General features: G+C 39.6%; 2 protein-coding genes across 2 annotated transcripts in view; one reads left to right on the top strand and one right to left on the bottom strand.

Moving 5' to 3' along the window:
• Window positions 1-4,079, bottom strand: part of susd6 (sushi domain containing 6) — a 33,168-nt gene extending 29,089 nt beyond the window's left edge. The window contains exon 1 of the mRNA XM_061051740.1: window positions 3,822-4,079. The gene's annotated coding sequence lies outside the window, so the exon portion shown is untranslated. The remainder of the gene's footprint in view (window positions 1-3,821) is intronic.
• Window positions 4,080-8,415: 4,336 nt separating this feature from the next.
• acot20 (acyl-CoA thioesterase 20) lies at window positions 8,416-12,694 on the top strand. The gene is made up of 3 exons (XM_061051739.1): window positions 8,416-8,957; window positions 9,054-9,256; window positions 9,846-12,694. Exons 1-3 carry the CDS (start codon window positions 8,501-8,503, stop codon window positions 10,434-10,436), a joined length of 1,251 nt encoding a protein of 416 aa, XP_060907722.1. The 5' UTR covers window positions 8,416-8,500; the 3' UTR covers window positions 10,437-12,694.
• Window positions 12,695-15,195: the final 2,501 nt, after the last annotated feature.

The following is a 15,195-nucleotide window of genomic DNA, read 5'->3' as shown; positions in this document are numbered from 1 at the left end:
CTGGAACTAATTTTACATCAAACCACGTTAACAAACAGTTCCTGCATGTAGCCAGGTGACAGTGTAACTGTATACTGACTAAGTGCATGACATTAGTGTGTGCAATGTGCAGAGTCAAATATTGCATGTCCTGACATCTAATTTCATTTTGATTGCAAAATCACGCTAAATGAAGCCGCTACTGCAGTATAACCAGTCTTTTATGTTGTAGATGGGAACACGCTAGCTTACAGAATAAGACTAATTTGATTGAACTTGAAAGACAACTGAGATTTATACATAAAACACTCAGACAGCATACAACATCTAGAATGACTTGTTTAACAGATCTGATTTTAAAAAGTATGTAATGACCAATTCCTTGTTTCAAAAGCTCTGTGTTGTTGGGACTGCTTTTAATAATTGAAGAGTGTCAGTCTCAGAAAAGACACACCGCCCTAAGAGAGTGTATGAAGAATTAATGTCAACGATGTGTGGCAAATTATTTAGTTGGGACACACTTAGCAATTTGATTATTCTACAATTCTACAATTACAATTCTACAATTCACTTAGCAGACGCTTTTATCCAAAGCGAGGTACATCAGAGAGTAAGTACAACACAAGCAAGGATGATTACTTTGTTCCAGCTCAATAAAAAAACAGCATTTTACACTACGAGAGCAGAAAGGGGGAAGACTAGCCATCCGTCGAAAATGTTAAAATAGAAAATTCTGAACAAAGTCCCAAATCTGCAGCTCATGGTCAGATTAACACCACAATAGAGAATGGTACTATTATAAGAAGGTAAATCTGCTTCAACTAGAACACTGTTGCTCTCGAGTTTCTTAAGGCATTTAAGGCTGTGTGCAAGATAATAATGAAGATGAAATGCAGTAACTTACAATCATATAAATGGCGACAATTCTTTGCTAGGACAGGGTTTACACCTATCCTTGTACATTAAATACTTAATGAAAAAGTTATCTTTTCCTCTGGAAAGAGCACCAACAGCTTTTACAGTCAATCACTATTTGATAAACTAATGTTAATTTAAATGTTAGGCAGTTTTGATTATCAATTAGCTAGTGTGATGAAGCACAGCTGCTAAACGTTTTGACAACATGTTGGGAATGATGCTACGCTGTTGAATATCATTGTAAACAAAGTCAATTTTCAATTAAACCTGTTGGCTGGACAAGCAAGCTGAAAACTACCTCTAAATTAGAACTGATAATAAAGATGATTTTTTTGCAGTTCTGCTAAAATTACCAATGTGCTCTGTCAATTGTATTGGCCATATTTCAGCCCACTGTACAATAAAAGTGCAAAACGGTATCTGCCTGTTTAGTCTTCCACCTGGGATAAACCATGCAACTTTTCACTTCAGACGCCATTGAGACAACCAGGCAGCCAGCAGGCTGCGACTGCAGTTTTTCAGCTGCCCGGGGCTCCTGGAATGCAAAGAGAGCCAAGAAGAGCAGCAGTGCAGGCATGTGTCCGGGAACAGAGAGCACTCAGTGTGCCAAAGAAACAGCCGGGAGGAGATTTCCACCCGATAGGCCCCAATGCTACTGCGGTTGTTGGAGCCCGTCTGGGCCTGCGGAGGGAACCCAGAGATGAGGCTCTGCATGGCAGCACAGAAAGGAGCCTTTGTTATATAGTATTATGTAGTGTTTAGCCCCACAGCGCCCGGGCATCCCTCTGTACCACCGCAAGGATTGAGGCAGAAAGAGTGAGGAGAATAAGAAAAAAGAAAGATGAAAGAGAGAAAGAAGTAAGAACACAAGAAGTGTGGGGGAAACACTAAAAAAAGAGAGAAATGCTGTCATGTTGACAATGGTGAAAGGTAGTGAAAATTAATGTAGGATTCAAGTCAAATGCAGTGTTCTTATCAGTCCTCACAAGATGTTTTCTCTGAGTTGTGTTGCCAAACAGAAAAAAGCTTTTAAATGCTGGACTTGAAGTTATAAAAAACACACTTTGGCTACACAATGGCTTTTAAATTGAGAACGATTAAAGCTGCGCATTGTATATCTGCTAGTTCCTTTGTGAAAGCTGTAGTGTGCACAATGTGTAAAAACAAAACAAGGCGAGTCGAACAATGGACGTTGAACTGGTGATTGTCACAATCTAAGAAATTAACTCAAATTAGATGTGGAACTGAATGTGTCAATAAAGCCATATAAACATGGAACAGAAACCATTTACATAACGATTGGTATTCTTCAATGTTTAGAAATTCTGTACCAACATCTCGCAATTGATGATGATTGTGATGATATTCAAAAACTCCCTAAAATGTAAGGAGACATAACCAGCAAGCAAATCAACGCACTGAAACAATTACAATGTCTAGTAGATAGCCAACAATATTCACGACTGGATTTCTAGGGAAAACAAGGTTAAACAACTGAGTAAAAGGAACATAATTGGTCTGCTTTTAGATATTGTTTGACAAAGAAGCCAACAGTGACAGAGACAATGCTCTCTTTCAGTGCGTGCTTTTTATTTTGTTAATAATAGAAAACACCTCTAGAGATGCCCAATATGGATAAATCCCACCATGTTGTGGATTTAATTGTATTAAATAACAGCAGGTTTAGAGAGGATCTTATTTAACCATTTATACCGTGAAAGGGTAATGGATAGAAACCCTGAAAGGATTGTCTGTTACCATTAAGGTTAATTTATATAGAAATCCAGCTAAATACCACAAAACAGGGATAGCAAGCATGGTTTGGAGTGGACAGTGGCAAAATCTGACATATCAATGTATAATTTCTCACACAGTACAGGATCCTATCTTCCAAAACAACATGTGACTCACGACTTGATGTAAACATTGGACGTAAACACAGCACATCATTAGACTGTGCATTAGCCCCCTGAACACACAAGCTTCCTAGCTTCATAGATCTCTGTTCTCTGCCATGATAATAGACAACAGCTTACAATAAATGTCCCCCTGCCCCTTGCAGTGCCGTGGTAAGTAAGCGACCTTTCCAACCCTTCCGAGCAGACAGGAAACGACGCCAACTTTTTATTGCAACATTAGCGAGGGAGTGGGAAATGACAGTGTTGAGGCGTATCTGCGCAGGTAGACTCCTAGAAACCCCAATAACACGTCTGTTAATACAGCAACTATATCAAACGTGTTCATCTGCCTTCAGAGCAGCTCTAAAGCGGAGTCACACGCTTCGACACGTGCAACTGTACTGCGAGCTATTTAAACAAAGACTGTGGTGGGCTGCCAGGAACACACACACACACACACACACACACAGTGGGACAAAAACAAAGACCAAACCTCATTCTAACAAAGTAACAGACACACTAAAACAGATTGCATATATTTGTTTAAGTTGGTTGATAATGTATATGGTTGTTTTTATGTGTTTAATAGCTGTGTTGTTTCAATTATTGCTCATTAATATGAAGTGTAACAATACAGTAAAGCTTACAGCTGTTAACTGTTAGAGACAGGAAAAACTGGTTGTCTGCTTAATTAATTATTCAAAACGTATTGGCAAGCAAGGCTATGTAAGAACTTGAAGCTAAATGAATGTTGTAGACCTGTCAGACACGTTTATTATGGTAACGTAAACAGATACTAAGGCTCGTCAGCGGTCACGAATACAGTACAAAAACACAATAAAAGTGACAACTCACTATTCTCATACATGTCAGAAAACCTCACCCGAACGTAGATAACTAAGCTTACTGGTTTTTTAATTTGTAATAATACACATATAAAGGTTAAGAGGCGGAAAAAGAGGTCTCGTCTCGTAGTGGCCTATCTGTGCTTAGCTTGCGAAATAAAACAAAACAGCAAAGACTCACCGACGCAAAGGTTACCAGCGAGCCCTCCTCTCCTTTCACATTAGAGGCATTAAAGGCCGTGCAACGTAGACACCCAGACGAGAATGTGGGGGAAAATAACACACACACACACACAAAATGTAATGTTTTTCGTCGTGTAGTTCCGTCAGGGCTGCCCTGCTGTTTCCTCGTCCTCGGTCTGCTCTCTCGGGCTCTTTTCTTCTAGGTGTGCGGAAACACTCGCTGTGAGAACTCTACCAGCAGCTGCCTCGCTCTCGCGCGGTCTCCATGGCTACCCCGTTGGAAAGGGCGGATCCTAATCTGTCAAGGCAACCACAAGGGGCTGCCTTCAAAATAAAAGCAGAGAATTTTGGTGAGGAAACAAAAGAATGGACAAAGAAGAAAACAAAATGAACCAAAGACTTATTTTTTATTTTTGGGAAAATCTGAATCTATTGGCTGCTGAACGAGATGCCACGGTGTAATAATACATTATAATTTATTTGACAAAGAATTGTTTGATATCAGACCTATTTGCACTGAACCACTAATAGCAACAAAACACCGTTGTTACAGTTGTTACTATCCTTCCCATTTTAAGTGGCAAGAGTAATGAGACTGTATCAATACTTGATAATTCATTATTTTATACTCACATATAACCTATTCCATTACCAAATTGTAATTTCAAATAAGGGGTAAGTTGAGAAGGATATACTGATGAATTAAAGAGACAATAATAAAGGAAACAGGATCTGACATGTAGGCCTATGCTATAAGTGGTAAAACAAAAAACAATAGAAAAGATGGTTCATAATGAGGTGTTGATGTCGTATTATCTTTTACTTTCAGGTATAAAAATGCTTGCATTATGATACCCTGCTATATGTTTTTGTTGTTGTCCCTTTTTTTCAGACTCTGACCGCTCCTTATTGTGTCATCTAACATTAAAGAAACTCATTATTCATATTTAAATGTTTTCAATAAACCAAACCAATACCTACTAAAATTATGACCTTTCAGCACCAGTAGTTTTACTATTTCAAAGGTTTGGGAATTAATGTATCACTCTCATCTCTGATAGTTGACACAAAGTCTACTTTGGTTCCTCTGCTATGGTGTTTCATTATCCTCTGTAAAGGATTGTCTTTGTTGCTGCTGCAGCTGGAGAGACTACATTATCCCACAATGCATATGCATTAGATCTACACATGGCTGAGAAGTTGTTTTACCCAAAGGGAATGAATAAATTGACGCATTATACGAACGTAGGGACGGGACTCCACTGATATATAACGTACAGTCGTACTATATGTATACAATGTTTCTTCAGACAGACAGAGTGTGTAGGAGGAAATATCACTTTCATTCACTCAAAGTGGAGAGAAAGTGAGCTATCTCTTCAAGCCAAACCACCAAACCACAGTTCAAGCTGCACTACAACCTCGCCAAGCACAATGCAAATGAACGTCAAAGGAAGCAGCTCGTAAAGTATCTGCAAACATCTCTTTCTTAAGAGACTGGAAAACATGAAATCAATCATGTCATCCACATATATGGAGAAGTTTTTCTATAGCAAATTAATTATTGATTTTCTGCTCTCATGAAAAATACAGCGCAGCCATGGCATCCAAATAAGGCTTTTCATTGAGAAATGTTGGTTGGTAAGGATGTTTGGTAAAAAAAATTGTTGCAATGTGAATGTTATCTAGAAAATGGTTGTATCAATGTTTTCCTTCTCCTGAAATATGTCTTCTATTGTGCTCCAAATCGTGATGCAAAAAAATCAGTCTCTGTTGTTATGATTGTGCTGCTTTGAACTAAGCTCAACTCCAGTGAATCATTTCATGCAACAGCTGTTAGTAGGAGGAAAATTCAGGCCCCAGCAACAACGACTGAACATTTAATTTCATTGGTAAGCCATCACTAAGATATTTCCAAGGTTATTGATTCCAAATAAATGCCATTGAGTCCATTTTTACGTTCGCCTTCTCAAATTCCAGTGAGGTTCTGGCGCTCTCCTGACCTCCCCTTCACCCTCTTCCTGTTTTTAATTCCTCCTGTATTGTATAAACAAGTCCTCTTACATTCACTCTCCTTGTGAAGATGCCTTCCTGGCCAAAGAGTTCTTGAAATCCTGGCACTCTCCAACCCCATGATTAATAGGATAAAAGTCCTGCTGGAGCCCTTGACATGTTATTGAGTCCTGAAAAGAACCCTTGAAGGACAAAAGAGGGATACCCTGGAGATAAACAAGAAGGAGCTGAGCCAAGTGTCCTACTCATTAATATGAAAATATATGCAGCAAGGTGGTCCGGCATCTAATCAAATGATCTATTGCATTGGGGGAACATGTGGAGTAAATGAGATTCTCATCATGTCCTGTTCTTGTCTTCAAGTCACTAACACAAGGACGTGGTCCGGACCAAATCCATATCAATGCGAAAGGACATCAAAATGAAATGTCTTGCACAGGAGGGACATCTAGCCCTTTCTTGGTTTCTGAAGAGTAAGTTGTTCCACTGCTGACATCTAGTGGCTGCTTCCGGTCTTGCAGTGAACATGAAACTGCTCCTGAATGGATATCATTTGCTGCCCATTCAGTTTAATTGATTCAACTTTTTTTTTTAAATAGTGTTAATCTCATAGCCTATATTAAGGCAGAACTTTCACCAGATATGTGTGCATTGGGTGTCCTCTCTGGTGCACCCTCGTTTAAATTGGCTCAAACACATAATATTTATGATACAATTTTCGTTTTTCTTAAAAAAATATGGTACAAAGCGAAGTCAAGAAATCATTCTGACTATACATGCGTAAAAATATTTAATGTAGCATAACTGTAAGGTGCGGAAACATATTTAAAACACACAAGAATATGGAGAAGTTGTAAGACATACAAGTCCTGAGCTCTGTTCTTTCAACCAATCAACGGGCTGCAGTGTTTCTAGCTCCACCCTTTGCACTCTAAAGAAGGGTTGCAAAAAAAAGCAGGGCGGTACGGATCGGTTATTTTGACACCATTCTCAACTTTTGACTGTAGAAAAGCCAAAAAATTCAAACAGAACCGGACGGCTTGGTGGAACCGGGGATAAAGCGACACACTCACTCACGAAATGAACACCAAAGCGAACTACGCCCCCCCTGTTTTAGCCAAGTGGTGGTTGCGCCCAACCAGGAAGTTCCTATTTGATCCAGGGCTGTCGCACCAATAAATAAATAAATACGAAGCTATGCGTCTTGTTTAACAGGTATGCGTTACTGTCACATTTCATCTAAGTGGAATTCATATTTATTTATTTGTGTTCACGTCATGACCTCAATTAGTTTGCAGGCAGTCGTAATTTGATCGGAGCAGATGAGTTAAACAATGCACGAACAAGCTGCAACCTGCAAACTTTTCTTTCTTGCAAGCAAGCTCGTTTGATAACCTTTCCGAAAAATGAAGTCGTCAATCAGCATTTTAGAGTTATCTTTCAAGTAAGTGGTTGCTATGCTGATGTTGTTCGTTGGTCTTTTTTCATTTAGAGACCGGCAAAGCCGACACCTTTCACCCAGTTAGACATTGCTGTGACCCTGAATGTCCTCTCCTTCTCATCTGTTCAGAACCTCTTCAGCATTTCTCTCACGCCCAAGGCAGACCGATATATCCATATTATATGTTTGCACATGAAATGACCCAGGGAAGTTTGATTAATTTCAGCATTTTCATGAATACTTATTGAGCCACATGTAGATTTAATAGGGGTTTACTTTGCATAGAGTGCCTGAGAAAATCTATATGAGTCCCAAGAGAAAGAAAACATCCATTGAAGTTAATGCATCAATTAGGTAGTGCTGGGGAATTAATTGAATTTCAATAACAATTTGATCTTCCCACGGTCATGAAAACTAGATAATCGAGATTAAACTATTATTGTGCCGTGTTGTGATGGTTTGATCCATCGGTTTTGTCATGTGTTGGGAACGTTTGTTTTCATATTTTGGCCCCAAGAGTACATCACCACTACCTCAGAAACATTTCTTTCTTTTTTATATCTATTACATATTATTATTCTATCATTAGTTATTGCTTGTTTTTTTTCATTGTTCATACTGTTAGGAATGATAAATGCATGTGATCTAGATTCTAGATGTTGTAAAATCAATGTGTGGTTGTGTTTATTAATCGGGATCTTAGTGTCAATCAAAATAAACGTGATAATGATTTTTGCCAAAATCGTGCTGCTAAAAATTAGTTATTTAGATACCTAGAATCGTGCAACTTTAAAGCTTTGTTCAATATTTAACTTAGAGGGAAAGCTGTTTTAAAAGTTCAAAGTTCTTCTGGTATCATGATTGGATATCATGAATTGATGCATCGCGGTGTATTGCATCCTCAATTTTCGATATTACTGCTCCCTGATAGTTTTAGAAAAGCAGACAGATAAATATGAATTCTTATTATTATTTAGAAATTACTTCAGAAATCAATGTAGCGACATCACTATGCACTTATCGATGATGTTCTGTCACTGTGTCGATGAAGAATTGTCCACATCTGCGTCACCTTGCATTGTAGAAACTAACAATTTCACCACTCCCGACTTTTTATGGAAGTTCTGACATTCATTTAATTCATGATTTCCTCAACAGATGCAGCTGTGCTAAACCAAAGGCCTGAGTACAGTGGATCAGTGTTCTCATCCTGAAGAGCTGAAATGGCGTACTCACAGATCCGTGTGAGAATTCTCCCCAGCATCCGCTGTTTCTTTGATAAACTGGTGCACGTGAAAGTGGAGGGCCTCGCTCCTCACAAACCGGTGGAATTGAGATCCAAACTGGTCGACGACAGAGGCGTGATATTCAAGGCTTCGGCCCTCTACAAAGCAGATGAAAGTGGACAGGTGGATGTCTCTCGTGCTCCCTCTCTGGGAGGAAGTTACACCGGAGTGGAGCCCATGGGTTTGTTCTGGTCCCTGGCACCAGAGACGCCGCACAGTAAAATCCTGAAGAAGAACGTGCTCAGCCCAACACAGGTAACGATTGAAGCACTCAGCGGAGAGACTGGTGAGCTGTTAGCATCTGAAACCAACGAGAGAGAATACATGGCAGAAGGGATGAAAAGGATTCCTGTGCAAGAGGGAAGAATACGAGGAGTCCTCTTCATACCGCCTGGTAAGCGGCCACTTATGAGTCAGCGTTTTGGAGTCGATAAAAATGCATGGAGCGATGTATTCTTCTTAACTTCCGCTCCCTCTTTTTGTCTCCCAGGAAAAGGTCCGTTTCCTGGAATAGTGGATCTGTACACATTCGGTGGAGGTCTCACTGAGCCCAGAGCGAGCCTCCTGGCAAATAAAGGCTTTGTTGTGCTCGCACTGGCCTATTTAGGCTACGAGGATCTACCAAGGAAAGCTGAGAAGTTGAATCTGGAGTACTTTGAAGAGGCTGTAACATATCTAAGAAGACAACCAGAGGTAAGCATTGAATATCAAAACAGGGAAGCGAACAGCGTTTGCATTACTCCCCCCCCCCCCCCCCCCCACACACTCAACCTGACTTTAACCTGACAGTAAAAATATGTGATAACTATCCTAAAGTGAGAATCGATTAGAGCTAAAAGCTCCTATTTGTATTTAATTTTGTGTCATTGGTGCCATCTATTGCCGACTTTCTGTTTTTTTCTGAACCTTTTTGCAATGTCTTTAAAACTTTAAAGTCTTTGAGGGTTATCAAAATAATCAAAGTACCATGGCAGCATAATCATAGCTACCTATATCCATGTGACCTGACGGACTCAGTTCCTATCCCAACCTAACAAAACTTAATTAATATAAAGAGTATACAAAATGCATTACTTTCTACATTTATTTTTGGCCCCTATTTACTAATTAACTTTGAGAGTAATCAGTAGATTTATGAAAATAAGTGAGTGCAAACCCAAGTTTAAGTCTTTTCTCAAACTGCGACATGTCTGTAATGTATTTATAAATAGTCTGTTTCATCACATATCCTAGCAGTACATCTGATAGTGATTATTAACACAGTGCTTTTTTTTTCTTGTAGGTTAAAGGTCCTGGGATCGGCATCATATCCATCTCTCACAGTGGTGGTATTGCTTTGGCGATGTCGTCCCTCCTCTCGGGGATCTCTGCGACCGTCTGCATTAACGCCTGCAACGCGAACACTGTGATTCCTTTGCACTACAAAGAGCTGGTTATGCCTCCTCTTTATCCCGTCTTAGACAATATCAAATTCCTGGACTCTGGCATTCTTGATATACGGGACGCCCTCCCAGACCCGTCTTTGGAGGAGAACAGAGAGTCTTTGTTTATGGTGGAACGTGCCAGCTGCCAGTTCCTGTTCGCAGTTTCTGAAGACGACCACAACTGGAACAGCGGCTTTTTTGCCAAGCAAGCTGTCGAAACGCTCAGGAAACACGGGAAAAAGTCTTACGAGCTGGTGACATACCCGAAAGCGGGTCACTTTTTGGAAGTGCCACACATGCCGTATTGTGGGTCGACGTTTCACGGAGCGGTAGGGACCCCTGTGGTGTTCGGTGGCGAGCCAAAAGCCCACTCGGAGGCTCAGCTGGATCTGTGGGAACGAGTCCAGGAGTTCTTCAAGAGCCACTTAGTCAACAAGAGCACTTGTTAGCAAGCACTGCTGCGTCAAGTGTATCAAGCATCTTAGAAAATGCCTTCTTCAGCTCTGCTTGACCCTGCCTTTAGTTTTGAATGAATTCAGTGTAACATTAACGCTTTTATTCAGATAGAAGTTCTTGAGTGGAGAAATCAAAAGCTTAGCTTGTCAATGAGGCTTGTGTTCAGATTCAGTGTAACACTAAGACAAGGCAGAGAGCCAACGTGCATATCAGGAGCTTAGAAGTGACACATTTTACTGTAACGCAGCCATCACTACTGTGATTAAAACAAGACATCTTTCACAGCCTGCCAGAATGAAATATCCCACAGTAACAACTCAGTGTTTTGTTGTAGAAAACGGTCATTAATCAGCTGGAACAACTAAAACCATCTCTAAAAAGAATAGACTCCTTCCCCTTTTTGATTTTTTTGTTCATGCTTGGAAAGAGCCGAGTAAGAATCGACTTCCGTTTTTGACTTTCAGTGATTTTAAATTCAGCTAACCAATCAACTATCAGCATGGACTCTGACAAACATGCTGACGGAAAATAAAAGCAGCTTTCCAGTGAGCGCAGAGCTAAACCTCTACAAGGGTGAACCAAAAGGCTGGAGGCAGAAAGGAGGGCGGCTGAGGTGGTGGAGGTAAAGCTTTGCCAGCAGCAGAAGCAGCAGCAGCAGCAGAGTGTGTGCAGCGTTGGTGTAGCAGAGATCAGTGAGACGGAAGTTGCATTTTAAATGGGCTACCTTGACCTGAGAATGAGCTGTGATTAGTTTGTGTGTGATCAGAAGCAATGATTCAATCAGCTGATTAGAGAGCTGGGGCGTGTAACTTCTGTGTCCTGCTTGAAGTCACGCACAGCTTCATTTAAAAAAGGTGTTGCTAAGATTTTAACATGAGAGGAGCACTGTTCAAGAGAGTTTGCCAAAGGGGAGCTGGGTGCCTCTATTAGCTTTGAAGCTCCGCCCATGCAAGTAGTAGAAGAGGAGATTTTCTACATTGTCATATTACCATATTGTATAATTTATTTTGAGGTAATAGTAAAAAAAAAAAAAAAAAAGAAGAAATTATAGTGAATTTAAAAGATCAGCAATTATCCTTTAAGAGAGGGCAGTTATTTCTACCCTGTCATGATATCTCTCTTAAGAAAAAAAATACTTACACTGATCTCAACTACATTTCCCAGCTCTGGTAGTATAGAAGGAAAACGCTGTAACTTTTTTTTTCTTTAACAATTATCCAATATCACTGTTGGTTCAGACGATAAAAAAGACACTATGAATGACTTCAGACAGATTTTGGTGCGAGAATGTGGACGTGCAGCAAATTGAGTACAAATGTTTTAATGTAACCTCCACATCAGATTATACGGATAATAGAGGAACATTTGGATACAAGACGAACTAATCCTCTCAGACTGATTTCACACAATCACCAGGCACTTAGCATGAAAGTTAAAGAGGAAGAAAAAGTACCTTTCTTATCTTTATGATACTCTGATATCACTGCTACTCAAGGTTAAGGAATGTATGACGTATCCAGAGTCAGTCATCGACCTGTACTGATACAATAACCTCCTCTTAGAGCAAACTGTCTTTAGATAAAGGCGAACACACAGACATCTCTCCTGTAGGATTAACTCCTCACTGAGATTTGTTTCAAGTGTAAATGTCGGCCTCTAGTGGCAGCTCAGGCTTTCTACGTGCATTGATGTTTCTTGCAGTGAAAAGTGGTGTCACACAAAAACACTGTAATATGAAACAAAAAAGGGAGCGCTGAAATGATGAAATCATGTGAAACAGAAGAATATTGGTCTCACTGTTGCAGTTTAATTCCCCAGTCAAAGTTCAAAACCTTCGCTCGGCTTTTTCGCTTCTTTTAAAGGGAAGTGGAGTTGATTTGATGATGTAAGCTTTTCTCTTTGGGGTTTTTACGACCAAGTCTGTTTCAAAGAAGGGAGTGTGTCCTGAAGTGGGATACAAAGAGGGTGAAATCTCTTCTATCTTTACGAACACATGATGGAGGCAGGACTTCTCGTTTGAGAGTCAAATCCTCGTTGCCTCTCTGGATACCGTCGTTATTGAATAAATATGACTACTTGAGTTGGCAGAACAAGGATTCTAGTGAGCACTAAAGTGAGCATAATTGTCCAACATGAGATCAAACTTTGACTGTCTATTTTCACATAAAGTTGAATAATTCTATAACAGAGTGGTTTATTGAACAGTTTCTGTATTGACATGTTAATAATATTACAAATAAAGCTTCAGAATTATTCACTCTTTTAGCCTCTTTTATGCGTTTATGCTTTGATCTTTGTCTGTTTCTCTACAGGCAACTGCTTGGGGCCCCAGGCCAGTAGGGGGCCCCCAACAGCTGACCATCTTTAAACCACAGCATTGCCTCAAAATGTGCAAATTTGGCAATGGCAGTAGGAAACCTCCCTAAGGGGGCCCCATTTTGATAGCACTGAGCGTAAGCTGAGCGTCACATGCGTTATTGCTGTGAAAATCAAAATTTGTCAATGGAGGTTAAATTAAGAGGGAATTATCTGTCTGTGAGTGAAAAAGAAAAGAGGAAAATAATAATGAACGCTGGTCGGAGGGGCCCACAATGAATTTTGCCTGGGGCCCCAACAGACCCTAGAATCTGGCTTACAGAAACTGTACCATTATGGGTTTATTAGATATAACTGTGGCTTCAACTAAAAGTCATTTATAATACATTAATCTGACATTTTTTCTTCATGATTATTTCGCTCAGTCAAAAACATTTCAAAGAATTGCCAAACATGCTTAAATTTAAAATTGCTAAAAAAAAGTGTTCAAAGTTGAGGCAAATAGCTTTTTTCGTTCACTCAATGGTGCAAAACTACAGAAGCCCTAAGCGAAAACATGCATCCCTACATTTAATTTACTCCATTTTCCTGTGGTAATGATTACATTTAAGTCATTTTCTTGAGATCTTTTTACATTTTTTAATTTACTTTAATACTCCCTGATCCAGGTTTACACTATGTTATTGAGAGACACACATGCACAAACAGGACCTGTGGACATTCATTAGTGGAAAGATGTCAGAGTGAGATACACAGCCAGAGCTTTTGGGGCGAGCCCTGGCACCTCTCTACCAGACCAACTTCCATATTTTGGTCCGCACCGGGACTTGAGCTGGTGACCCTCCGTTTCCCATCCCAAGTCCCTACAGAGTGAGCTACTGCCAACTCCTTGTACCTCCAGAGTTACAAAATCACAAAACAAACAGAAATAGATTTCATTTACCTCATTAGTGTGGGCAATCATGGTAGCATGGCATGTTGTGGTCTGTATCACAGAGACCAGCTTGTTGTTTTGATCCTCCGATTGGCAGAAAATGACCCAGCTAACATGAGGAAATAAGCCGTGTTATCTCCAGATAACTAGATAAATAAGTTCCTGAGAAAACAACAGGTAATTTCCTCATTATCACGGGATGCATGGACACATTTCTGCCCGGGGATTCAGCACCAAACTAAAGGACTCTTCCTTTACAATTAAAGATGACAAAAGAAGCAGCAAATACTTCAAAAAGCTTGTAACTTTATTCTATAACTTTAATCTTTATTTTTCTCTCTCTCAGAAATGAACAAAAATGATCAATCCATCGACGTGACTTAGTTTTTCAGCTGTAAATCAAGTGATTGTTAAACATTGTTTTGGTGTACTGAGGTATGTCTTCTCCTATTTTGGTATTTTCTGCAAACCAAAGAGGAATGTCACGAGCTGCTGTGAGAGAACAGAGTGAACAGACAACAGAAAGGCTGTCTTTAAGGCTAAACTCCATGGACAGTCATGTCAGCCTAACGTCCTGTTTGGGCTTTATTGTACTCTTTAACATGTGCTATGATCCGTCATGTGCAAATTAACTTTTCTTCATTATCATGGAGTTTTATCGGTGCAGGGGTCATGACCTGGAGATAGAGCTGGGCATCGAGTTTTTAAGATATATTGATATATTTTCAAACAAGATATAGGGTAAGACAATATCCTTTAAATTGATGTTTATGTTGCACTAAAATAACATTATACACATTTTGAATCACCTCGCTCCGCCTCTCTCCCTCTCTGAGCAAAAACTCCAACACCCTGTGAATTACAACATACACAGCTGTTAGGAAAGCAACATTTTGACTTATTTAACTTGATTTCAGGCACTTGATTTTTTTTTAATGTGTTTTATTTCACAAACAGGTAGATCATTTTTTTTGTCATTTTTCATGTACATGTTGACATTGTGCTGGATGTTAATGAAAGTGCCTGTTTGACTTTATTCTTTGTTCTTTGCAGAAAAAGAAAAAATAGATAATATTGTGTATTGCCATTCAGCCAACAAATATCAAGATAGGATTTTTTGTCCATATCCCCCAGCCCTATCTGGAGCTCTCATGAACAGAGCCATGGGGTTGTGTCCGAACTGTCAATAACTCTAACTTATTAAAATTGTATTTATTATTTTTTAGCGATGGTTTCTTTGAATTCCACCCTTATCCACCTGGATTAATAAAGTCCTATCCTCTTATCTCATCACCAACCATTTAACCACATAACACCGACTGATAGTTTGCCTCTGAATGAAATATATTAGACCCATTTAAAGCTCCTGTGGTTATGCCTTTTGGTTTGTGTTGTCTTTGGCGCCCCCTGTGGACTGATTTTGTCCTGTACAAGTAGCATTTTAAACAAAAATCTTTATTCTGCTTTCTTTTCACAAACCTTATCACTCCTCCTGAATCTAT

Source organism: Labrus mixtus, chromosome 12 (genome assembly GCF_963584025.1).
Source record: "Labrus mixtus chromosome 12, fLabMix1.1, whole genome shotgun sequence".
Lineage (NCBI taxonomy): Eukaryota > Metazoa > Chordata > Actinopteri > Labriformes > Labridae > Labrus > Labrus mixtus.
This window is presented reverse-complemented; position numbering and strand designations above follow the sequence as displayed.